The sequence below is a fragment of the Ambystoma mexicanum genome, chromosome 8 (assembly GCF_040938575.1).
Source record: "Ambystoma mexicanum isolate Mex_15411 chromosome 8, UKY_AmexF1_1, whole genome shotgun sequence".
Taxonomy (NCBI): Eukaryota; Metazoa; Chordata; class Amphibia; order Caudata; family Ambystomatidae; genus Ambystoma; species Ambystoma mexicanum.
Genome location: NC_090929.1, coordinates 778157348 through 778183872, shown reverse-complemented (window position 1 = coordinate 778183872; position 26525 = coordinate 778157348). Strand labels below are relative to the sequence as shown.

The window sequence follows — 26525 nt, the reverse complement described above, 5'->3', positions numbered from 1 at the left end:
GCCAATTTAAAGAAGGAAGATCCCATAGGGATCATTTGTAAATGCTTTTACAATTAAGCGCAGCCTAGTATGCTTGCATGGCATGCAGCGTTCACAATTAGAATTAAACGCGGCTTGCCATATCTGCATGGTAGGCAGCGTTTATTTGTAACTGTAAATGCTGTTTGCTGTTCCAGCATGGTAGGCAGCATTTACTCAGTGCAAATGTGCATAGCAAAAGACGGTGCACATGTGTGCATGCTGCCTTTTGCCCTGTACATTTGCACTCTGCTGTACAAATACCAACATTTGACAGCAGAGAGCTGTCTACGGGTATGTCTACACAAATGATGTTTTTTTGCAAAATGATCTCCTTTGTGTTTAATTTGTGATCAGTGGTGTTTATTTATCCATTTCTGTGCCAGACTAGTGAAACCCGAAACATACTATTGTAACATGTGTGCTATTTTTCCTGTGATCTAGCACAAAAAATAGTTAAGGATGGTTCCTACTAATGTTTTGTATTATTTTGTTTGACTATTATTTATTTGTATTTTAATAGGGTATCCTGATCCACTGGACAAAGCGTTTTAAAGCAAGTGGCGTTGAGGGTGCAGATGTTGTCAAGCTACTCAACAAAGCCATCAAGAAACGTGGGGTAAATACATTAATAACGTGTTTTTTATATACTAATATAAAGTGCAAAGCACATCAGAGTATATGATTGATAAAGACCTTATAGCTATAAATACAAGCATTGGCAAAGCCAATACCTTTGACGTTTTTGTGATTTATGTTTTGTTTTTTTAGCATTCATGCATTACCCTGTCTAGCTGGTGCACAGCACCAAGTGTCAGGAACAGTAGCAAAAGCATCTTGCTAAAAAAGGACAGTAAGAGAAAAGTGAGTGCTAACTGCCGTTGGCTCACTGCATGCCCTTGGCCCAAGTGTCAAAAAGACTGACATGAGAGCAAACAAAGGTTTCAGTTGACTTTAGGAGGACAAGGAGGACATTCTTTCCTGTAATGAAATGGAGATGGAATGCGGGTCTATGGAACATCCCAGTGTGCGGCCTAGGGATATAGGGGACCCCTATAAACAATACCTCATCTCCTTAGCACGAGAGACTGTTTCAGTGTCCGAGGACGGGGCGACTGCCAACATGGATTTGTGAAGGGTGCTAGATGGTTGCTAAATCGGTTGCACTTGGCACCACTAGGGTTCATTATGCATGGGTCCACGTTTTGATTATGGAGGGAGCAATGGTTAGGTAATGTTTTGGAGGTACTGAAAGATGGTGCTGGGGAGTGGGAGGATGGATCGCTGGACCAGTGTTTTTATTGTTTTTTGTTGATGGTTGCTTTGAAAACAATAAAAAGGAATTTAAAACAAGACAATGGTTTGGAAAGCTTAAATGTCTCTCTCATGTCTTGTATATGTTAATGTTAATGTTAAAGGTATTTGTACCGCGACCGTCACCACCGGAGTGGTCCCCAGGCACTCTGGCAGATCTAAAAAGGGAAGAGGGTAGGAAGGTTAGTAGAATTGAGCGGGAGAATGTCAAGAGAGAGGTGATGTGCTGTTGGCAGCCTCAGTTCGGTTTGCACCGTTCACTGAGCTTAGGTGTGCTTTTCAGTTGGAAGCTGTTGTGTGCTGTTGCGTGAGGCTATGTGTAGTATATTTTGTTGTTGCAGTGTGGTGACGTGTGTGTGGTTTCTTGTACATTAGAGGCATGGTTGTGTTTAGTTAGAGTTTGAGATGTGTATGCAGAGGGGTGAGATTGTTTTGTGGGGTTGGTTAGTGGCATCACTATTTAGAATTGACGCATGCCAATCTTCACAATCCTATCTAGATGTGGCGCAATGCTAATCTTTACAGTTCTATCTAAATATGATGCTAGCTGACTTCACAAATCTGTCTCGATGTGACGCAAGCTAATCTTTACAATCCTGTCTAGCTGTGGTGCAAGCTGACATTCACAATTCTCTCTAGATGTGACAGAGGCTAATCTTCACAATTCTGTCTAGATATAACGCAAGATAATCTTCACAATTCTGTCTAGATGTGACGCAATGCTAATCTTCACAATTCGGTCTTGATATGATGCAAGCTAATCTTCACAATTCTGTCTAGATGTGACACAGGCTATTATTACAGTTCTGTCTAGATGTGTCAGAATGCTAATCTTCACAATTCTGTCTAGATGTGACGCAATGCTAATCCTCACAATTCTGTTTAGATGCGACGTAGTGTTACAATTCTGTTTAGATGTGACGCATGCTAATCTTCACAATTCTGTCTAGATTCAACGCAAGCTAATCTTTACAATCCTGTCTAGGTGTGGTGCAAGCTGACATTCACCAATCTTTCTAGATGTGATGCAAGTTGGCATTCACAATTCTGTCTAATTATGACGCAAGATAATATTACAGTTCTGTCTAGATATGACGCAATACTAATCTTCACAATTCTGTCTAGAGGAGATGCAAGCTAATATTACAATTCTGTTTAGATGTGACGCAATGCTAATCTTCACATTTCTGTCTAATTGTGACGCTGATACAATTTTATCTGGACTAGCTAGCACAGAGTATAGTCTACCTAGTTGTGAGATATTGCTAATTAATAGTTATCTTGATGTGAGACATGGATGGGCAACAGATGGTAGGTTGTGTGCACTAGCTTGTTGTATCCATACGGGTAAGGTCCAATGCCATGGGCGTTTTCTGTGTTGCTGTTTGTCATGTTGGGATGTGTATGTGTGCTTTATGGTTAGATTGGCAGGTGTTTAAGCTTGTGTGCACTGGCTTGTTGTGTCAGTATGGGTAAGGTCCAGAATCCAGGTTAGTTTGTTGTAAGTGTGTGTTGCTTGTGTTGGGTTTGTGTTAGGGTCTAGGCTTTCTAGACCAGTGGCCGTGTATAGTGTTTGGATGGTGTGTTTGAGGAGGTAGAAGCGGGTGGTTAGTGCTTTGGCTGCTCGCTAAATTCTTCTATATGGCTAATCTACACAGTCCTATCTGATGTGACAAATGACTAATCTCAATAATTCTTCTAACTAAGTGTGACGCTTTCTAAACTTCATCTTGACAGTGTGCAAACTCCTAAATTGGAGGTACAACAGTAAGTGCAAAACACCTAGATTTGAGGTATCTGGATAGAGGTGGAAAGCCTAAGTATGGGACACAACAGTAAATAACACTACTGAACGTTTGGTATACAGCAGTGATAGGGGTACTCTTTACTAGCTGACTAATTTTGGTGTGCTATGTTGTGTAGGTAATAAGAGAGCCAGGTTTTTTTTTAATTCAGTGATTGCTGTACTCCCCACCCAGACCACACTTATCTTGCCAGTCGCTGCTGGTTGATGGCTGGCTACTGGCTCAGGCGAACATGGGCAAACACGGTCTGGAGCTGCTTCTTTGGGTACTACCCTTTGCCTTGGGCTGGTCTAGGGGATGTGGTTAAGAGCCTACCTCCTGGAGGACAACAGTCAATCACAGGCACAGGGCTGACAACAGTCAATCACAGGCACAGGGCTGGAGTAGGGAGGGGGCAGAGGAGAGGTCACACAGGTGCGGCAGAAAAAGGGAAAAAAGTCTGTTGTAAGGCAAGTGGAAATGGCTGCCAGGAACAGAAGCAGAGGGACACCTGCCTGTTACAACCGATTGCAAGGGGAAGGGCGGGTGGTCAGGGCGAGGAAGAAAGCCAGAAACAAACAAAGGACTACACCCCAGGGACTGCACCCTCTAGATGCAGGCCAGCTCAGAAAACGGGATGGGAGACCACACAAAGCACAAAATAAACCCACTAGAACAGCACAAACTAGTCAAAAAACTATTTAAAAAAACACACAAACCCCTCCACAGGAGCACGTGAAACAGACCAAAAACGGATTAAAATCAATGTACAACTACTCACTGACCATCAACCAGGACCTGAGACTGCTCCTCAAGTGTATGGGCAACAATCCCATAATGTACCATGGATTTAGTTAAAGTGTCTAGTGCATACAAATATGTATGGGCGTTCATTTCAGTAAGCCTCACTTTTATGTCCCTCTGCCAAGGTGTATTCAATGATTTATCTTTGACTAATCGTCCTTAAAGGTGATTGGGGGAGTTCTTCCTTCTGGTTCACCCAAAGCAAAATCCATTGTAGCATTGCTTTAATAGTTAAATCATCATTAATATGGGTGCAATCAAGCTCCATATGCACCCCATGGTTTGATGCTGAGCAGGTAAACCAGAAAACCGTTTTAATTGTAAAATAAAAGTAATTTTCTGTTATTTGTAGGTCAGTGTTTTTTTCATAGCCCCACAGTACCATTCCATATTTTGCTACTGAACTTGCTTTGCTATGATACGCTTTCAGTATTAGATCTATTGGTTTACAGGTAGATGTGGACATAAAGCGAGCTACTCCCATCGCCCCGCGCTTGTTTAAATCGACTGGTCTGTTTAGTAATGTGGGGTTCAGGTGAAGATGTAAATTAAAAATGGACACCTAGATAATCAAATTCTTAAACCAAACCTGATTATTGAATAATTGCTATACAATGCTATGTATGATGGTATTGTAGGTGTTCGCCTTCTCCTGTGGCAGACCATGAATGGTGACTTAAGTGCATTTACTTTTAGATTAATGTGCATTCATAAAATGGGAATAATCTGGGATCAACTTTTGTAACGCACAGTGGTACGTGCTAATAAAACCGTATCATTGGTGTGGGTCTATGTTCATTCATCTCCCGTTTTTTTTCTGCTGCATTTTTTACCTAAAATATTTGCCTGAAAAAAATTCATCGAATTTATTTCTTTTTATTGGGCGGGGTGCCCAAACCCTCCTCCCCTATTATTCATTCCCAGTTATATGTGATTTTACCGAAGACAATTTCAGATAGGTGTGTTTCCCTAAAAACCACAATACCGAAAAAAAAGACAATTATTATTATTTTTTTATTATTTGGGGCGGTCCCCCTGAAACCTCCAATTTTTGTATCCTCATAACCCCACCCCAACCCCATCCCCACCTATTTTAATCCCTTATCTCACACCCCTATATATATTTAATAAAACTTTTCAGTGTTTCTTTGGTATTATGGTTTTCGGTAAAACTTACCTCTCTGTTTTGTTTTCGGTAGAATGACTGGGTACCTTTATTCCCTATTCCCTACCCCACCCTCACCCTTTTTTTTTTTTGAAAATACTTTATTGGTTTTTCAAAACATGTAACGAACAGCGCAATGGCGGAGCATTGTAGTATGTGTAATAACAAAAACGTCAACCTTAACATTCCCTTCCCACCCACTCCACCCCCCTCCCCCCGTGACCGCAGTTAAAGCCTCAGTCCTCAATAGGCTCGCGTGCCGAGCAGGGACTGCCAGGACTGTTCGGTGTGCTGTCCTGTGTCGCTGGACGGAGAAGTGGCTCTGTCAGCTCCACCCAGCGGAGAAGATCTGCACTGGAGTCTAGTTTTTGTACCTGGATTGCCATTTCCCAAGCCGCCGTCTCCGCGGCGATCCATCTCTTGAGATCATACCACCAAAGGGCCTCGCTGGGACCCCGTACGCTTTTCCAGCCCATGGCTATGCGCCTTTTAGCTGTTATGTAAATCAAGTCTAGGAGTCTATTTAGGGGCTTATCCTTGCTGCTTCGCCTGTATGTCCCCAATATGCAAGCTGCAGGTTCATGAGTTACCACTTCAATCCCGGCCAGCGCCACCCTTTCTTTCACCCGGGCCCAAAACCTTAGGACCGCGGGACAGCTCCAGAACATATGGGTCATTCCTGCCTGCGGGGCGTGGCACTTGGGACATGTCTGTGGCGAGGCCCCTTTAAACTTTGATATGACGTCGGGGGTAAGGTAGGCTCTGTTTGTGATGTATAGCTGTATTAATTGGAGGCGAGCATTCCTGGAAGTCTTTTTATGGTAGTGGGTTATTTTCTCCCATGTGTTGTCCTCAAATACAAGGCCCATTTCGCTCTCCCATCTCCTTTTACATTTTAGTTCATTCGTTGTCGTTGCCAGTAATAGGGCTTCGTATATTCTGGAGGTTTCGTGGCCTCCTTCGGCAGTGTCCAGCAGTGTTTCGATGGTTTCGTTCTCAGTGAATTGATTGTCTATCTCTGGCCATCTTTTCCTTAAGGCCACTGTTACCGCCCTGTGGAGCAAGAACTGCCCGGTGGGCAGGCCCGTCGACTCGCAGGGGTCGGGGAATGTCAAAAGTTCATGTTCGTGCATGAGGTCGCCCAGTACTGCCACCCCATAAGGCTCCCACACCGAGCAAGTTTCAGTGTGCCCCCAAGAGGGTTTCGCCATGACTGCTGCAATGGGGATCTGTGGGGAGTATGGGTCCCTCAGCCCCGCAGCTTTGCAGGCCCGCTTCCAGAGTTGGATTCCCAGCTTGGCCAGGTATGGGTGACGCTGTGGAGCCCCTTTCTCGACCCATAACAAGTCTCGGAGTAGCAGTCGCGGCAGAGCCGGTTGGAGAAGTCTGGTGTCAGTGGTGGTTTCATCAGCCATCCAGTGCGTTACGTGCTTCAGTTGGCTGGCCAGGTAATATAATTCGAAATTAGGGACTTTCAGTCCACCTTTCTCGTAGGGCCTTTGAAGGATATCAAGCGCCACCCTGTGCCTGCCCCCCTGCCACAGGAATCCTCTGCAGAGATTGTTCAGGTCTCTGAAAAAGGCTGAGGGGATGTTGTAGGGGACATTGGTAAAGCAGTGCAATAGGCGTGGGAGCGCTACCATTTTGAGGAGTCCTGCTCTACCTGCCATACACCCTCACCCTTATATCCCACTAATACACCAGGTAACTTTAACTTTATAGAACCAAACTTAGCCAAAATGCTGATGCTACTGAAAGATATGCACCCTAGAAACTGTCCAGGGGAAATTTTCCCCTCTAAACATATATTGGAACATCGAGAACTGTTTGCTCCTTTTCTTTGTCGGTTTGTTAGGTCCTCTTTTCGTACAGGTTCTATTCCTCACTCTATTAAAAATGTGGCCGTTACCCCCTTGATAAAAAAACCAGGCTTGGATCCGTTGGATGCGGCCAACTTAAGACCTATCACAAACAGTTATTCTTTCTTAAATGTATTGATAAGGCAGCGACTACGCAGCTACAATCCCACGTACTCAACTCCGGCATACTGCACGTGAAGCAATCAGGTTTCCGAAGCTTTCATGGAACGGAGACCGCATTACTGGATCTCCAAACATACATGTTAGGTAAACTGGAACACAGCCAGTCAGGCCTGCTGATGCTATTAGATCTGCCGGCAGCTTTCGACTTGCTGGATCATAAAATTCTGCTCAATAGAATGGCGTTGGTAGGTGGACTCTCTAAAAATGCATCTCCTGGCTTAGATCCTTCTTGGAGGGTCGTCAGTCTCGTGTCCATTGGGGTGATTGTGCTTCCGAGCCACAGACCATAACATGTGGAGTTTCCCAAGGGGCATGTCTTTCCCCCCTGTTGTTCAATATTTACATTCTTCCTTTATGTGTTGAGTTGGAATCTCTAGGGATTTTTTTCTGTAATTATGCAGATGATTTCCAGCTGGTATTGAACATAATTGGGGACTACGGGGCTGACCAACAAACGGTAGTCGAAGCATATGATGTCATAAAACAATTGATGTCAACCAATTGGCTTTGCCTGAACGCTGCCAAAACCGAGCTGATGCTCTTCGGCTCCCAGCACGCTCAATCCAAACTAAGCCAAGACTACAAATGTTTTACGATAGAAGGTGCTCAAATTAAAATCGTGAAGAAAGTCAAGACTTTAGGTACCTATATGGAAGAAAGTCTTGATAGTGAGGCACATGTTACAGCCATTTCTACCAACACCAACTACCATCTAAAGGTACTTAGACAAGTGGCCCCATTAATATCGGTAGAAAACCGCATAAAACTTGTAAGAGCAGTAATATTACCTCGTGTGGACTATTGGGGGGAGCTAATAAGGCTGACATCCCAACAGCTGCAGAAGACACAAAATGCAGCTGTCAGAATTATTTTTCAGATGAAAAGTTCAGAACCACTAGTGCGGCAAGAAGACAACTTCATTGGCTCCCAGTGGCTGCCTGTATCCAATTTAAAATGCTCACTACATGCCATAAGTGTATTTTTGGAAATGCTCCTTTATATTTGAAGGAGAAGATCAACATTTACCAACCGAGGAGAAGCTTACGATCCTCGGATGGCTCTCTGTTAGTTCTGCCTCGGGTAAAAAGATCTCGTGGTTTAGGATGGGCCTTTTGTGTCCGAGGTGCTCAAGCCTGGAACTCCCTCTCACCAGAGATGCGCAAGATAGAGAATCATCTTGCCTTCCGTAAACAGTTGAAGACAATCCTGTTTAAATAGGTTAACTCCAGCTCTGTTTCCTTCTTACTTCTATCTTTCGGCGCCTGGATGCCTGCGGGCTTTGGCGCGTTATAAGCGCAATGAACATAACATAACTTGCCTACACCCCCAACACCCCCCATATTTTTCATTTTTCGCTGATTCTTTTTTTCAGGCAAAACTTTACAGCAACAAATGCAACGAGAAAAAAAATCTATGATGAATGAACGTCGTACCCCTCAGTTTATGCTAGTATTGGTAACATTATGTTCACCATTCTTAGAACAACGGCACCTGTGTGTGCCAAGGCTTCATAAAGACCATTTACATATAAACTAAAAAGCAAGGGGGCCAGTACACAGCCCTGGCGTAACCCTGCCTCAACAGAAGAAAAGTCACTGCAGTGACCATTCCTTTTGGGCATTGCTTTAACATTGGGTTTTGTCATTTTTTAATTTATTTTTTTAATATATATAATTTATTGATTTTGTACATATTTCAATCAACATTAAACATTCCTATCCCCTCGCCCCCTGCCCCTTATCCCTCCCTCCCCCGGAAAGGTCCTTAAGTTCCTCTACCATTGTATTTCCATCTGCCTTTAGTTGATAAAGTCTAGTATCCGTATTTTATGTGGGTGCCATTACTCCGTGTAGTCTGTTTGTAGGATTTCCAAAATCCTGCCCCAGTCTTCTCTGGTAAGGGTGGCCACCTTGTCTTGGAGTGCATGCAGGCTGTCTTCATTGGCCCCCATTCTAGTTTCAGCTTCAATAATTCTAGCTCCCTCGTGGGCCAATTGGGATCTCATGGATACCACATCTGCTGTGATGTCATCGAGGTTCTCGTGTACTGCTGTGCAGCCTTTCGCCAAAGCCTCCATCATACTGGTCAGATCAGGAGTGGAGGGGGGACCAGGGTTTGATAAAGGAGGATCCAGTTGAGCATGGCTTGACTGTCCCTGTTCGCCTCTGGGCGTTGATCTCGTGTATTATCCATTGCTCCGGACTCCATTCCGCCAGTACCCTTGGTCATGTTCAGCATTCAGGTCGCCCTTCAGAGAAACTGGTTGATATTGTGGAGAGGACTCAGGTTGGCACGCTTGCTGTGTTCTCTTCCCCTCCAAGCCAGCAAGGAGATAATGGTCATTGACTCTGGGTCAAGAGAGACGGCCAATGGGCTCGGGGGGGAACTCAACGAGCACTGGGGTACTCGGCAGATGCAACACGTTCCTCTTCTGTCCTCCGTGCAAGATGGTCGCAGTGGGGCTTTAGAGTACTGTTAGGGAGGGCAGGGGGTGTTCCGCATGTGTCATCCAGCAGTAGCCGGAGTCCTTGTGTTAGGAATGTGGGGATTATGGGCTTCGCCCCCAGTGATCAATGTGCGTGGGGACTAAGCTGATGGATCCAATATGGAGGGTCAGTAGATACAGGAGCAACTCCCAGCCCGCTGCGCGGTGACCACCGGCAGGTGCCGATGGCAGTGTGTGGCCTCAAGGGAGTGCCAAGGTTTCCGGAGGCTAATCTTGTGGCGTTCCGGGCTTCTCAGTGTCTGTAACTAGGCACAGCCCTTCTAGGATGTCGCACCAGCCTGATCCTAGATTTTGAAGGAGTTCTTAGGTCAGTTGTCGCCATTCCTTCACAGGATACTTCACTGTGTTGCGGAACTCCTGCACCAAGCAGCCTTTACTTCTGGCTGCTCAACAGTGCCCCCACTGTGATTCTATGCTTAACTCCATCAGGTCAAATGAACTCTATGAAGACATGAGGGAGCTTTTAGCCTCCCCCATCTCAGTTATTAACTGGATTTGAAGGTCAAAATATAATTCAAACTATGTTGTTTGGGTGCCTTCAAGTATTGATAGGTATACAGGTGACTGTCTATTTTACCCCTTGTTTAGTAATGATATGCTTTGACCCTGTACTTGATTGTAAAATGTGGACATATCCCTCTTTTTTACCACTGGATACTGTCATCTCATTGACACATCTCACCACTATTTTGACCCCAGATTATCTCCAGTTCTCGGCCAATACATCTGTGTGAGAGACACTGTCGTATAATTTTACCACAAGATGCTGTCTTGTCATCCAACCGGCATCAAAGGGTCTGAATTGAATGTACCTGCCCTGTCCGCAATGTGAACTGGTGCACCATTGTCAAGCACTTAAGTACTTAGATGTGTGTCATACCTAGAACATTGGTGGACAAAAGGTTATAGAATTCGCCAGGTGGATACGAGCAGCGCGCGTTTCGAGCCTTGACACCGATGCTCTGCCTTATTTAATTTCAGCCATTTAACAGAGGCACTAATTAAATGTGGAGGCCATGACATAATGAGGCCTGAATCAGTTAATGGACCACGTTAAAAACATATTTTTCTCTTTACTAAGGAAATGTTCTACAGCACCAATGTGCTCTGTTAATTGTTTCTTTAGTGCGGTCAATGAATTGCTTCATCGTCATTGGGCAAAGGATGATCCTTTGAGACCATAGATGTAACGTCACTGATGACAGTCTATTTGTCTCTTTCCTGGGTGAATTTTCAGGCCATGATCATTATAGCCCCTCAACCAGAGCACTCTTATCAGTTCTTGTAAGAGCCTGTCACATGCTTGGTCCTTCTCCTGACTTATTCATCCCCATTGTCATTTTTCAGACACCTACTCAGTCCTAGGTCCCCAAAGACGCCTCCTGGATGGCAGTCAGTGGCTCTGACCCAGTAGGCAAATGTTTTTAGTGTTATTACTAGAATGTCCAGTTCCACAAGATTATGTTTATGGCCACTGGCTAGCTTGTTCTCTCTGTCAGTCTCACCTTCAGTAAGCTTCACCTGTGGGTAAGATTCCTTTTGTTTCGTTAGTGGTCTTGCTAATTCTGCCAGGTCCAGTGTAGGCCTACTAGGTATCATCTCCCTTTCCTGTGCTTTCAGTGATGTTTTGGTTTGTCCCCTATCAGTGATGGACCTAAGTTTAATAAGGTTTCAGCCCTGATTTTCTGACTTTCTTCCCCCTCCTAACTCCCCCTCTCGTTATTGTTCCTTTTGGCTTGGACAAATGTAGGTTTCTCTGAACCTCACTGTCCACCACTTCTTCTTTCACACCTGATTATCTTTTCTTTCCTCAGCTCCGCCACTCCTCTCTTCAGATGCTCTTCTTCCTTCCTCTCCTGATCTCTCCCTTCTTGAATGCCTCCCTTTTCCAGATACTACCCTCTTGTAGATGTTGCCCTCTTCTTGTCATAATTCTCTTCTCCTCTCTCCAGATGTTCTACCTCTTTCTACTCCTGATTTTGCCCTTAACCATTGCCTCCCTTTCCTGCTTGTCCCCCTCCCCTAAACTCTCTCTCCTTCTCTCGCCTGCTAAGTGATCGTTCCTCTACCTTTCTCTTCTCTGACTCGCTCTCTCCTGCTCCCTCCCAGCGATTCCAAACTAGTGATATGATATGATAGGTTATTTATAACATGCTTAATACCCAGAGGTTTCTAAGCGTGGACCCGCAGATTGAACCTGTGGTGTTCTGTCTCGTCTTGGTTCCAAGGCGAGCACTTTACCATGTGCTATTCTCCGAGTCCCAGTGCCAGTATTTGCTCTTCTTTATACCCAGGTCTGTAGTTAATTGAACTTGTTAAGTGATGCCCCAGTGTAAATATGTATTTGTTAATGGGAGCTTATTGGCTCATAGCTCCTTGGCCGAGAGCATTACAAATTGTGCCAGCATCTCAGAATCAGGTGGCTCTGTCATAGCGGCTGTATGATTCTGAGATGGTTCCCTCACTGGGCTCTGTGTTGCTTACATCTCTGGATGCTTTTTATTTGCAGCTAGAGTCACAGCATCTGTGACTCTAGCTGCAAATAAAAAGCAGCATCTGTTTGGGGTGCACAGTCTGCTCCAAGGGCTTCTAAGATGCAGGAGTTAGAAGCGATGACCACAGTTTGAAACTGTGAATGAGGGAGCATTTTTATTTTTTATCTCTGGGCCATTTTTCACTATCTCTTCTGAGGCCATAAAGTGAGATGAGTCCCTGGGAGATCCCCCATATGATGCCTTCAGGCGACATCACAGAGCAGGCGGTATCCATTGGTTCTCAACGTCTCATCTTCCTCACAGCATGTCCCCAAAAATGGGACTTTATCACAGTATAAACAGGTATTTTACATAGTCTTGGGTGTTGCTAACCGCTGCTAATGTCCTCACACAGAGGTGTACTGGAAACCAAAAGAGCCCTTGGAAATCAAGTGGCCCCATATTACATATTTTGAGAAAGCCCAACCCCTTCCCCAAAGGACATTTGGAAATAAAATAGTTAACAAAACAAAACAGGCCCATGATGCAAAGGCCCATTGGGATATTTCTAGAGTTCCCTGTAGGCCACTCCACCCTATGTCATTAGACAAGTATTATGGTACTTAATTTCTCTGCAATTAAATTATAAAATATGTAGCCCTGGATCACATTAATTGACTACAGTAAGTAATAGTCCTACAGTGCTCTTAATATTATTAAACTCAAATAAAACTCCATAGCATCCCATCATAGACAACAAAAATTAAGTAAAATGCATGATAGAACATTAAACGTCTGCTGGGTAAACCTTCATTCACTCAAAATTTGGTCCCTCGTAGATATGCTCTAGAAACAGAACCACACATTTTAATCAGGGAGTGTCTTTTAATTGGTGACTATTGTTGAGTGATAGAACAGTAATTCATTAAATAGTCAATGATAACTTTCTTAAGATGGAAAATTATAATTTGTAGAACTGTTAATGTTTTTTCTTTTAGTTGTAGCCCACTATATGGAGCTTAGGATATAACAGATCACATTAGCAGAAAATCATTGCAAAAAAGCTGTAATCCCAGCTCCCATTGTTGCTTCCTTTTTCAAGTATATTGCTCAAAACCTGAAACTATCAATGACATGCTACGTGTTTGGTAGCATCTTGGGAATGACATTGATGCCTACTCTACAGGAGAGCAGATAGGGTGACATGTTGGCTATGGATAAAACCTGAACTTGGTCAGTAAGGCTTCTATCTCTATAGTGTGGAGAAAGTAGAGAGGTGCAGCTAGTTTTTCTTTAGACCCATCAGCAAAGAGAAATAAATAAAAATGTATTAGAGGCTGCTCGTTGAGACACAGGTACTTTTATCCTGGAGGCGGGTACTTTTCGTGTCGCCAATATTACAAATGTCAATAAAATGTACTGTCTTCCTACCTACAGCACCCACAGGTACGTGACCATACATATCAGTTACTGAAGATTATGGACATTGCCCTGCAAACTCTATAAACCACATTCCAAGTTCTGTGCCAATACCTATAGCTCCATGTGATTATTCTAGCTGTGTCCCCTGGAAATGGTCTGGGGTCATGCCACATGGACATCAAGCCTGGGGTGTGCCCTTAGACAATGCCTCAAAAACTCTGACCTTATATGAACTGGGTCATTTGGGCACTGTTCTTAAAACATGGCCTGCCAAATTGCTTTGAATACAGCAATGCTCTGCAGGCCTTGCACTCATGTCATGGTCTCAGAGTGTACCCCAATGATACTACAACTGGCTATGCTTTCTGGTGTGCTTCCACAAGCCATACCCTTGAAGTGTTGCTTCTAGGGCATGGCAGGTTAGTGATCTTATTTGTATTCTATGGCTTTACCTGATTGAGAAGTGTAGTAAATATGATAGTCCGTATTTGCAAAGTGAACCAGAGAGTCACCTGCCAATTATCGTGCAGTATCCCTATTGGACTCTGGGGTTGGGGGAAGGTATATGTGAGAGCTATACTTTCTCACCTCGAGTCCTGGATCATTTATAATAACATCATCAATCACCGCCAAGCAGGGTTCTGCTGAGTACAGTCGACCAGAGCCTAAGGTTGAGACTAGTCTGTGGCAAGTGTATCGTCCTGAGGAAAATGTGCATCTATGTGACTTACGTTGATCTAAGTATGGCATGCAACGCATTGCCTACGTGCTGACTGTGGGAGGTCCTACAACGGCTAAACATCCCGGCTAACCGTCTGATAGCTACCCAGAATTTGTACTCAGGCAACCGGGCAGTGGTCGATGGGGACTAGATGGGAGCAGCTCTAGAACCTTCAAGATTGAGAAAGGGGTTTGCCGGGGGTGTGGGGGTGGGGGTTAGTACTGGTCCCCAAATTATTTTGTATTTTTTTTAAAGGTGTACTTGATGAGCTCTTGGCCTCCGATTCAGATGCCCCCATGCCTGCAGATCACACGATTCTGGCCCTACTGTTTGCCAATAACGTGGTATTATTGTCATTAACACCAACTGGCATGTACAAACAACTAGGGATATTTGTGGAAAATGACCTGGACCTCAACATTCCAAAAACAAAATCAATGGTATTTACCACCAGAATCAGGAGCAAGCATATAGGGTTAAGCTTGGTCCTTGACGAGTGCCCAATGGAACAGGTTGACTTTTACGACTACCTGTGGGTAAGGGTAACGCCATCCTGCAGATGGAGTATGCATTTGGACAAAGCGAGGGCAACACTGGCAGGGTACAGTGGTGCCCTTGCAAAGTTTACTAGGGAACAGGGCAATGGCGCAGTCCGCTTCTTCTTGGAGGCTTATAAAGCCCAAGCAAGACAGACTGTATAATGAAGTCACTGCAGGCTTCATGTGAGTAAAAGGCTATGTACATGATATAACACACCTCCTTCCCTTTAAAACAAACAACATTAAAAAAGGAAGGTGGGTGGGATTGAGAATGTGCAATGAACATTAAACCTTAAACCGAGCAAATCAAATAAAGGATGGGTGTGGATTTCAATTGATTTTGGCAACATGCTCTTTATTCCACACCTCTCCTCCATCGAAGAAAAAGGCACTGCATTCCCTAGTCCTCCACCATAGTCTTTAATGCAGAATATTTGGAATCCACTTTCACTTTCCTGCGCCATCTGGGAAGTTTCATCACCTCTGATCATCTCTGGGATCTTACACCCATGCTTTTCATCATACCACCTCATGGACACTTCTACTTTCACCCTCATCCTCTCCCGAACTGCTTTGACATCCACCTCCACCATCTTGGAGTGTCCCAACCAACCTGGAGTTAACAATGTATTGGGTTTGTGTCTTCATTAGCTTGAAGGGCGTAACTCCATTGATAGGATAAGTGTGCTCCTATATTGGAAAACTGTCCACATCAAATCCCTCTGCCATTCACCACTGCTCTTTACTGACAAGCGAATGCCATCCATGAGCGTTCTATTGAATTGCTCCATACATCCATTATCTTGAGGATAATAAAGAGATGTCCTCTTTTGTTTAGTTCCGTTCTCCATCATCCAAGATTGAAATTCCCTCGAGACAACTGCGGACCATTGTCACTGACCAGTATCGAGGGCCAACCTTCACTCCAAAATATACTTCCAAGAAACATGAACACATTTCTAGCTGTTATACCTTTGATCACACCTACCTCCGGCCACTTTGTAAGTAGGTCCATGATCACAATGACATAGCTGTCCCTAGCACCTTGAAGGTTCAACGGACCCAAAAGATCTATGGCAGTTGTCTCCCCAGGCCCCTTGAGTGCATGTGGTACCACTGCGGGCGGCACCCTCGACTCCAGCATTTTGTCACTATTTTTGCACTCTAAACACTCCCTGATCCGCATCTCAATAAACACATCCATTCGTGGCCTCCAGAAATCCATCCTGATAAGCGACTTGGTCCTGTGAACACCCATATAAGCCTTGTGTCCTAATTCAACCACAGCCTCGCACATGCCTAGAGGAACCAATAACCTCTGTCCCCTTCACACGAAACCATCTACCACACTCAATTCGTCCTTGATCCTCCTGTACTCTGTGAGTCGTTCACCTAATATATGATCATTATTAGCAATCCATCTCCTTTGTACCAGTCCTTTTACCTGCTGATAATCATCATCATCCTGACAGACCGCTAGCCACTCACCCTCCTGAAGACATTCATCAACCAAAAATATGTCCTTAACTCCATCATCTAAAGATGTGCAGTTTCCCCATCCTCCACCAGCCATTGTCTAGAAAGAGCATCAGCCATCACATTATCCTTACCATGAACATGTTCCACCACAAATTCTACACCTTGTAATCTGGTAATCCACTTAGAAATTCTCCTACATACTCCATCTAACCCTTTATATTGAAAATTGCCACTAATGGTTTGTGGTCAGTTCGAACCACAAACGCTCTTCCATACAAAAACATCTTCAATTTCGTTCTAGCCCACAACACTGCAAAGGCTTCTTGTATTATAACCAAGTAGCAGCTTTCTACTTCGTTGTGGGACTTGGAGGCATAGGCTATCGTACGCAACCCATTTCCATTTTCCTGCATTAACACTGCCCACGGTCCACATTCTGATGAATCTGTGTATAAAATTGAAAGAGCTCCTTCATTGAACCCCTGCAAAACTGGTGCCCTTGTGATATCTCATTTTAGATTCACAAACTCCTCCTCAAAAAATTATTCCAATTGAACCTCACGCCTTTCCTAGTGAGTTTCCTCATATTCACAGTTGTACTGGCCAGTCCTTTAACACATTTTGTGTAATATTCAATCATACCTAGAAAGAAAGAAACCTCTGCCTTGTTCTGAGGTGATGCCATATCTACAATGGCTTTGACTGTACTAAATTTTTGACTAACTCCTCTCAGATATACTATAGCCTAAGTAGTGTACTTGTGTCTTGGCAAACGTTCACTTCTCCAGAGTCAATGTCAATCCAGAATCTTCCAACTATTTTAGTACCTCTCTCAGCTTCGCATCATGTTCACTTCTGACAGTACATCATCCTGGTAAAATTTTACTCCACTCACACAGTCCAAAATATTATGCACACACTCACAACTTTGGAATACAATGGAAGCCAAAATAAGTTGGAATGGCATCCTAACACATTTAAAAAGCCCACACATGGGTGATGAATGTGAGTATATCATGTGACATAGGGTACATGTGGACTTGATGATATGCAGATTTAAGATCCAACATCGAATATACCTTTGAAGCACTCAAATCTGTGATCATTCTATCAATTTATGGTAAAGGAAACCTTTCAGTTACAATATTTTTGTTGACCTCCCTTAGATAAGCACAACCTGATCGAACCATTGGGTTTTTTGACAACAACAATGGGACTCACCCATTCTGATGTTCCAGATCTCTCAATTATGCCTTCCTTTAGCATTCTATTTAACTTTGCTTCAACTTCCTTCCTGCATGCTAGAGGAACTGATCTGAGCTTGGCAGCATATGGTACTGAACTCTTCTTAAGTTTAATTGTATGCATAAAACCCTTGAGAGACCCCACTTAATTGCAGAACACATCGGGAGCCCAACTGGCTACTTCACACTCTTCCAGTTAATTGGACCCGACACGATCAGATTATAACCACCCTGGACATGTTCCTTGCCGTTTGGATATAACTTAATTCCAAGGGCGGCTTGGCAACTCCAAGACAATAGGTTTCCTCAGGCACTTTTGATATACATTTTGCTCATGGTGCGCTTATCCTTAAACGATAATTTTGCATTTAATTCACCTATAATTGTTATAGGCTTTTCACCATTTGCATTCGCTCTCCCGCCTCTTTCAATACACCACTGGAAACTTATTTTTCTCATGACTCTATGCTAATTAAGGTGTAATTTGCGCAACTGTCAACCAACATCTCAATTGGTACTCCATTGACCCCAATCATAGTCCTAGGTTTTTTAATTTTAACTTCAAAAACGTCATTTACAGCTGGCACCACATCCAAACCCTCATGCACCTCCTGGAAATTATACATATCCTCTTCCACAGTTTCTACATCGCTGCGCCAGCACCAGAGAGGTGACCCTTTTAACCACACCGTCTGCATTCCACACACTGAAGCAGCACTTGAAGGAAGGGAAGCCACTGCGACTAGAGGTTACTTCTCTTTGGTTGCTTGCCATTCCTCTGCTCCTTCCTCTGGATCTCCGGTGAACATCTTTTCCTCTGTCACTCCAGTCTCCATTCTGTCCCTGGAATTAGCACTTTCCTTTTTGTACACAGATTTATTGGGTGGTCTCTCTTTGCGTACAAGACTAGTCCCTGCCTGTTCCATTGCTTTCTTCGTGTCATACATGGTGCCCTTATTTTCCTTGGCCAACTCCTCAATGCACGATGAGGTGTGTTCCACTTTTTTGGCTATCATAACAGCCCTGTCGAGATCCATATCCTTCTCTCTCCACAATTCCTCACACACTTTATCCTTGACACATTTTATCATTAATTGATCCCTTAAGTGTTCTTCTCTAAAGCAGAGCTTAAACTGGTATTTGACTGCTAAACCACTCAAAGCAGTGAGAAATTCTTCAATGCTCTCATCTTTTCTTTGCTAACTGGTAGCAAAGTGATACTTTGCAAAAATTCTGTTCTCTTTTATTTAATATTGTTTGTCCAGTTTTAATATAGTGTTCTCAAATGAGCTTAATATCAATCCTTCCTCCACAATACGATCTGGGAGTCTTATCAATACTTCTTGCCCTCCATGACCCAGGCAATGATGTAAAAAAGCATCTTTCCTTTCTACGGAATAATCTGGACCATATTTGGCGATAACAAATTTTAAAAAGTCCTCTTTACAGTCTTTTCATCGAATAGCTGGCTCACTAGCAGCTTGGGGTAGAAACAGTGCTGGGCCAGGTATGTTAGACATATCACTTTTATTACTAACAAGTTTATTTTACAACTAGTTGACCAGTCATTTTATTGTGTTTCAAGGGGACTCTTGTTTTATTGGGTTGCCAGAGAGTCAATTTATTGTTCGTCCAATTGACTCTGTATTTCTTAAGCAGTATTCAAACTTAATGTGTGCTGGTGAGCCTTAAGGTATTCCTGGTTGTGTTAATGTAATCCTCATATAACATAACTTGTAACTGGAACGAGAAATGCTGTGCAATGAAGATCACTCCAGGCGTTATGTTTCCCATTGCTTGGTTAACCTGGAAACACAATCACAACAATATGGCAACCACACATTAGGATGCACGCTGGTCCTTCCCTATAAGATTGCAACTGCAATCACGTCGGTTGTGGCTTCTTACAATGCTCATGCCTGCTGGTGATCTCACGCCGATGCCTGTCTTTCTCCTAAATCCTTTCCATGTCCGTTGTGGAACGACCCCACTGTGACTAATGCAGGCGCAGGCTTAGCACTTTTCCAGAGATTCTATCATGCTTCGTGCAGACACCAAGTGCAAACATATATCCAGCATAGCTCTAACTTAGTACCAACGCAGCTTCACATGTGCTGCTTCCCTTTACTTCAATGTGCCAACACTCCTTATTTTGATGCCACCTTCTGGGATCTGGGCATTAATGAGATGCCTGTATCATAACTAAACTGGGAAGTCTCCTTGGAGGCTTATAAAGTCTAAGGGAGACAGGCTGTAATTTATGAGGCGGAGCTATCGGGGCAGGAAGATATTAGTTCCTTAGCCATTGCAGAAAACAAGTACCTTAGGAATATCTTGGGGCTACCATCCTCCGTGCCCAATCTACCAGTATTCTTGGAAAAAGGGATGCAGAGTATTGAACACATTTGTCGAGTGCAGCCTGTCTATCACTGATCTCGGCTATGGTCAAATTATACCCTTTTAAAGTATAAAGATGCCTTGATACATATCATTAATCAAGCAAGGGCCTTTACTTGTCATGGTATGGGCAGATTAAAGAGATATTATGTGACCTGGACCTTCGGGAGTATTGGACTATTCCAAGCTCCATATCGAATGCATTCAAGACATTAATTCGGGCTGCAACCTCAGATAAGTTCTTCAAAGATAATTGCTCTAAGGCTGCAGGCTCGGTGGTCCTGGCATGCTACTGTAATATAAAGGCATCAGAGGATTACGAAGAGTATTTAGACTATGTAAATCCAAAATATGAAAGATCCCTATTTATCAAGCTGCGCATGGGGATCTTGCCAACTGCAAGCTTTCACCATAAATGTTATAACAATGTATCTGGGCCATATGTCCAGTGTATGGTAATATGTATGAGAATATGGTAAATTTTGTGATGATATGCTCAGTAACAATGCCAGTGAGACAACAATATTTAAAGCCATTATTTTTGCCTTGAGGCTGCCGGACGGCAGACGAGGCCACGATAGTCTGTCTCAATTCTAGCAATGTGCTTGCAGTGTATGCCACTTCTAAATATCTCCTGTGTGCCTGGAGACTAAGAGCGAAAAAGATACTGGGGCACTGACAATGATGTTGTGTTTATATATTTTATGAGAGGGTTTTATGGTACAGCTTTACTTAATTTTGTAATGTCAATATTTTATTCTTCCTGTGTGCATTGTTTCAACGAATGGCGGCGTATGTTTCTTTTATGAATTTTTTAAAAATGAAATAGTATCCCATTTGTATAATTCTTGAAGGGTGTCTGTGCATTAGGGGATAAGCATGCTCACACAGAGGCCTACCCCCTCCTCTTCTAAAATTTTACAGAAGCAATATACAAGACAGCCCTAGGACACCAGTGGTGTGCTAGTTGTTGTAGAATTTTCACCTTATATCCAATTCTTAATGCTGCCAAATGAGCAGATATTGTTCATGGTTACAAACAGTCTAATTTTAGCATGAGTGTTGTGAAAAGTTCAATGAGCACCAAGTCGAGTGCGTATAGTGTAGGGAATGCTGTAAGCACACAACACAAACCTTTTGTCACAAACATGTGTCTTATGTTCCCAAAATCATCTTTGATTTTTTGCAAAGCAGCCAGGAACCCTCATTTGTTCCATTTGCTCCCTTTCCCTTTCTGATAGGATTATTTTGAAAAAGTACACAAGGATTATACCAGACTGTCCATCTTGGAATGATAATATATCAGAAAATAATTTATATGGTTAAACTTAGGTTTTTATTATATGCTTTACTTTCATATTATGACTACATTTTATACAAGAGGTGGTCATCAACATGGACAAAATAACATGATCATGTTTTAAAGAGCCTCTTTACAATGTTAGTGCAATTTAGTACTTTTCTTTTTTAGTATCTTCTTTTGCAAGAAACACAGCATCTCCCCTTCAAGATAAGTGTTTTTTCATTGGTTGCATTGAAGGGTTGGCTCTAGCAAACGTGCACCTGACAATGCGACTGCTGAACACAGAGACATACAGAGAGATAATTGAGAGCAATAGTGTGTGTGAGAGAGGGAGAGAGCGATACAGAGACAGAGACACAGAGAGAGAAAGGGAAGGGAATCAAGCACTACATGGCGCATGATACAGCAGACATAGCTCGTGCATTATATTTTATGCTATCTTCAATCAATTGTACTGCACCAGCTACAGTTCACAATTATAATGTTCCAGGATAGTTCTTCTCTTCATATTTCCGAGATTTCTAAGAACAAGACAGGAAATTAGATGGGTGGGAAGGTAAATAGAATGTAAGTACAGCTATTGTTTGTCTTTGGAACAGAAATTGGGAGAAGGAACAAAATAAATACACAGAAATGCTCCATCGGTAGTGACACTTTGACAAACCAGAGCCGGGTTTGCCCCAGGTAATGATGCTCAACTTGAGATAGATGTTCAATAACAATTGACTAATCTATTAATGCTTAAAAAGCCATTAGATCTGAAATTAAGATGTGCCAATATTAATGTTATGCGATAAATTTCTTCTTTAGGACTATGATGCAGATATCATGGCAGTTGTAAATGATACAGTGGGCACTATGATGACATGTGGTTTTGATGACCAGCGCTGTGAAGTTGGAATCATTATAGGTATGATGTGTGTTTTCTTTTTTAAAAGTTTTGCATTAATTGATGGAATATTTCATATCTATGTACTTAGTTTTACAAGATCCTAAATACGTGTATTGTGTTATTAGATATGGAGAATTTAATAATTATAATCATAATTGTTTTGCTGACCTAAAACTAAAGAAAACTACATGATTTGAACAGAGGGATTATTAAGAAAAGAAATACTTTGTTCTATTAGACCTCAACTTGTTTTCAACACATATTTAGCAAAATGTAGCTCTTATCCCTTTTCCATGGCACTTTTTATCCGTTTACATTGGTGTATATTGACTAAACAATTGCAGAAGAGCAAATCACATTTTTTTTAATAACAGAATTTATTGGCTTTTGTCTTTACATACAACAAAAAGAAAAAAAGGTAAACATGCATTAACAAAATACAACCATACATACATGTGTATGAGCCTCTTGGACAGTTGTTGCTTTAGAAATTCAGGTGCGATGACAGTTTGGCATACTCTTGCTAAGTTCATACAGATATTGGTACTACTTTGGGTGACGCGGCACTTAGGAGCAATGGCTGGGATGCGCACCAGAGTGCAGTCATGCGTATTGTGTATGCATTACGGTGTTGACTCCCATCTCCCCCATATTTTATCTGCCTTACTCCGGCATCCTCTTGCTTGGTAGACTCGACGTTCCATTAGGATGCATGCATCCACATCAGCTGTCCATTGGTCATAGTGTGGAGTTGTTTCGGAGCCCCATAGTTGTGCAATGTTTCTCTTGTCAATTCCTGTGGCAATTCCTGTGTCATTTCCCCTTCCTCTTCAATTCCCAGGATGAGGAGTTTGGGGTCAGTTGAAACTGTTCGGCCCAATACAATTTAGAGTCTTTCACTGCACTTTCGCCAGAAATATTGTATCTGCGCAGACTGCCAAAGAATGTGAAAGAAGGTCCCTTCCTCTTGTTTACAGCGTAAACATGTTGGGTCTGCCACCACACACCATTTATTCAGCGCTATACGGGGGTAATATATCCTGTGGAGTATTTTCAGCTGGACAAGTCTGATTCTAGCCGAAATTGCACTGTCTCTGGGGTACATCAGGCTCAGCATCCAATCTTCCTGTAATTTAGGACCCACATCTCTTTCCCACTTCATCTTCAAGCTCGACAGCTCGGTCGTGGCGAACGAGGAGATGGCATTGTACATGGTGGATGTGACCTTGTGTTTCACACTATCTACAACTATGTTTCTTTCTATTGGTGTACATTCCGGCATGTCTGACAACTGGCCCTTTTGTTCCGCGAATGCATGTTATAACTGAGCATAATGGTACCTCTCAGTGACCGGAAGACCATATGTGACTGAGATCTCAGCAAACGACATGATTCGGTTGTTGACGTAAACTTGCTGTATGGTTTGTATGCTGGCTGCTGACCAACTTGGCCACTTGGGGAGTTTATTGAGACTCGTGAGGTGGGCGTTATTCCAGATGGGCTGGATTGGAGTGGCTCTGTTGGCCCAGCCGATATGTTTATGTGTGTCTCTCCAAATTTGAGCTGTCTGCGCTATTATGGACTGATCGGGAAGCTGGTTCTTTTTGCCGTAGAGGCTTTCAATTGGGGACGTGTCGGTCCGGGCAGCTATTTCGGCTTGAATGTGCGGAAGCTTCGCGTTGCCATGGAGGATGTCATTTACTGTCGCCATTTGGGTCGCCCAGTAGTAGACTTGGATGTTTGGAAGTCCTATTCCCCCCTCCCAGACTGAGCGTTGAAGGATTTTGAGAGCTATTCTTGGGTGTTTCCCTCCCCACAATAGTTTACGTGTCAGCCTCTCTATCTTACGGAATTCTGCAGTGGGGATATAAAGAGGGGCATTTTGGAGGATGTACAAGAACCGGGGAAGGGCAAGCATCTTGAAAAGCGCTGCCTTGCCTAACAGTGTTAACGGTAATGCCGCCCAATGGACCACATCCTGTTCGAATCTCTTCATCAGTGGGTACAGGTTTTGGGACACGTAACTATCTAGTCTGTTTGTGATTATGATGCCTAAGTAGCGGAATTGTGTAAGCTCTATTTGATATGGGGCTCCCGGCGGTGGTACACAGTCTACTCCTTTCACTGGGAAGAACACGGATTTGGCCCAGTTCACCTTAAGGCCGCTGAAGGCTCCGTATTTCGTTAATATTTCGGTAACTATGGGACAGCAGCGTGACGGATCGCTTAGATAAACCAAAAGGTCATCGGCGTATAGGGATATTTTGTCTTCCCAATCCGGGCTCCATCTGAAACCTGTCCATATGGTCGACCCTCAGAGAATGACCGCTAATGGTTCATTTATCAGTGCAAACAGCATAGCCGAGAGGGGGCATCCCTGCCTGGTGCCTTTCCCCAACTGGATATTGCGCGAGGGCCACCCGTTCACTCTCACTTCAGCCATTGGATCATTGTAAAGAAGCTGGACCCATTGAATAAATGGTTCCCCGAATTTCATCTTCCTCATGATTGCCCATAAAGCCTTCCAATACACTGAATCAAAGGCCTTTTCGAAATCAATGGCCAACAACGCCAATGACTGCTGCAGGATGGGTGCTCTTTCCAGAGCCAAATGCAGCCTGCAACATTCATTCTCGTTGACCTTTGAGGCATGAAGCCGCACTGGTCTGGATGGATAAGTGCTGTAATGAGCGTTTGAAGTGTATTTGCTAGCACTTTGGCTAGTATTTTCGCCTCACTGTTAATAAGTGATATGGGCCTGTAGGAGCTGCATTCATCTGGGGATTTGCCTTTTTTGTGGATCACTATAATTGTGGCTTTGCGGAGGTCTGGGGGGAGCGTAACCTTCGTTAGGGAGTGTTCAAACAGGTTGACGAGGTGGGTGGGTATATCTAAGTGTCATAGCTTTTTCCAAATGTCGAGTGGAAAGCCATTCGGGCCTGGTGTCTTGCCTGTTTGAAGTTGGGCGATGGCCGTTGAGATCTCCTCTTCTGTTATTTTATTATCTAGCATGCTGGCTTGCTCCTCAGTAAATGTTGGGAGCCTGACATTATCTAGGATGGAGCTGTCTATCATGCCATTGGGAGGCGCATATAGCTCTTCATTGAAGTCAGCAAAGCGTTCTGCTATTTGCGCATCAGTGGAGACCAACACCTCCTCTCTTGTCCTAATGTTCTTTATCTTCTGCTGTCCCTCGTCTCGTCTCTCCAGCCACGCAAGCAATTTACCAGCCTTATCTCCCGTTTCGTATAGACACGCTTTCATGGCGCTATGTGCTCTTTGGGCGCAATCTAGGAATAGGTTGTATAACTTTTTCTGCGCTAGCACAAGGGCTCTGTTCGACTGCAGGGTGTCACTAGTGATGTGCTCGGTTTCTTTGTCCACAACTTCCCTTTGAGCTTCTATGATCTGTTCCCGTTGTGCTTTTTTCTTGGCTGATATCCAGGAGATGATCTCCCCTCTCAGAACTGGTTTGTATGCTTCCCATAATGTAGTAGAGTTATCCACCGAGCCTGTATTTAGGTTGAAGTAGTTAGTGGTGGCTTCCTCCATTTTCTCTTGTAATTCTGGGAACCCCAAATAGTAGGAGTTAAGCCGCCAAGTAGGGGGGGGATGCAGCCTCTCAGTCTCTAGTTCAATTTGTAGTGGAGAGTGGTCAGATATGCCTCGTGGGAGAAAAGATGTGCTGTAGGCCTTGTGGATGGTCTGATTTGGTAGGAAGAAATAGTCTATTCTGGACATTGAGGCATGTGCTCCTGAGTGGAAGGAATATGCACGCTTCTCATCATGTAGTTCGCGCCACGCATCTTTGAGTCCCAGTGCGGACGCAAAGGCGGCCAATCTGGTGACGGTGGTAGGGCTCCTGGCTCTCAGGTGTGTGCGATCTAAGGTATTATCCATAACTTCGTTAAAGTCTCCACCTATCACACACGTGTCTGCTATACTTGAAGTCAGGATGGGGGTAATGTCAGCCAGCAGAGAATTAAGGAGGCCTGGTGGGGAATATACTGCCGTGATTGCCAGGGTGCGATTCCACAGCATTGCTTGAATTTGCACATATCGACCACTCATGTCCTGAACTTTGCATTTAATCTCCAGTGGTAGCCTTTTATGAATCAGAATTAGCACTCCTCTCGCCCCCATGGAGAAACCCGCAGGTAATTGGATCTCTGGAATAGCTTGCACGTAGTGCCCGCCAGATGCGTTTCAGTTAGTAGAGCTATATCCGGGGAGTGCCTGTTTACATGTTGTAGTACCAATCTTCTTTTAATGCTGGATCCTAGCCCATTTACATTCCATGTAAGAAGCGTCAAGCGCTTGTTGTGTGCAGTCCTTTCAGGTGCCATCTAGAGGTTGACTGTTCGATTCCCAGGTATGTTCCATGAGCTGCCATCGTGCCAGTGTTAACAAGACATGCCGTA

The 26525-nt window shown here is 43.6% G+C and overlaps 1 protein-coding gene across 1 annotated transcript in view; it reads left to right on the top strand.

Moving 5' to 3' along the window:
* The window catches only part of HK1 (hexokinase 1), a 1159884-nt gene that overhangs the window by 183025 nt on the left and 950334 nt on the right, over positions 1-26525 (top strand). Inside the window, exons 5-6 of the mRNA XM_069610605.1 lie at positions 542-637; positions 22023-22122. Of these exons, the coding sequence (XP_069466706.1) occupies positions 542-637; positions 22023-22122 (196 nt within the window). The remainder of the gene's footprint in view (positions 1-541; positions 638-22022; positions 22123-26525) is intronic.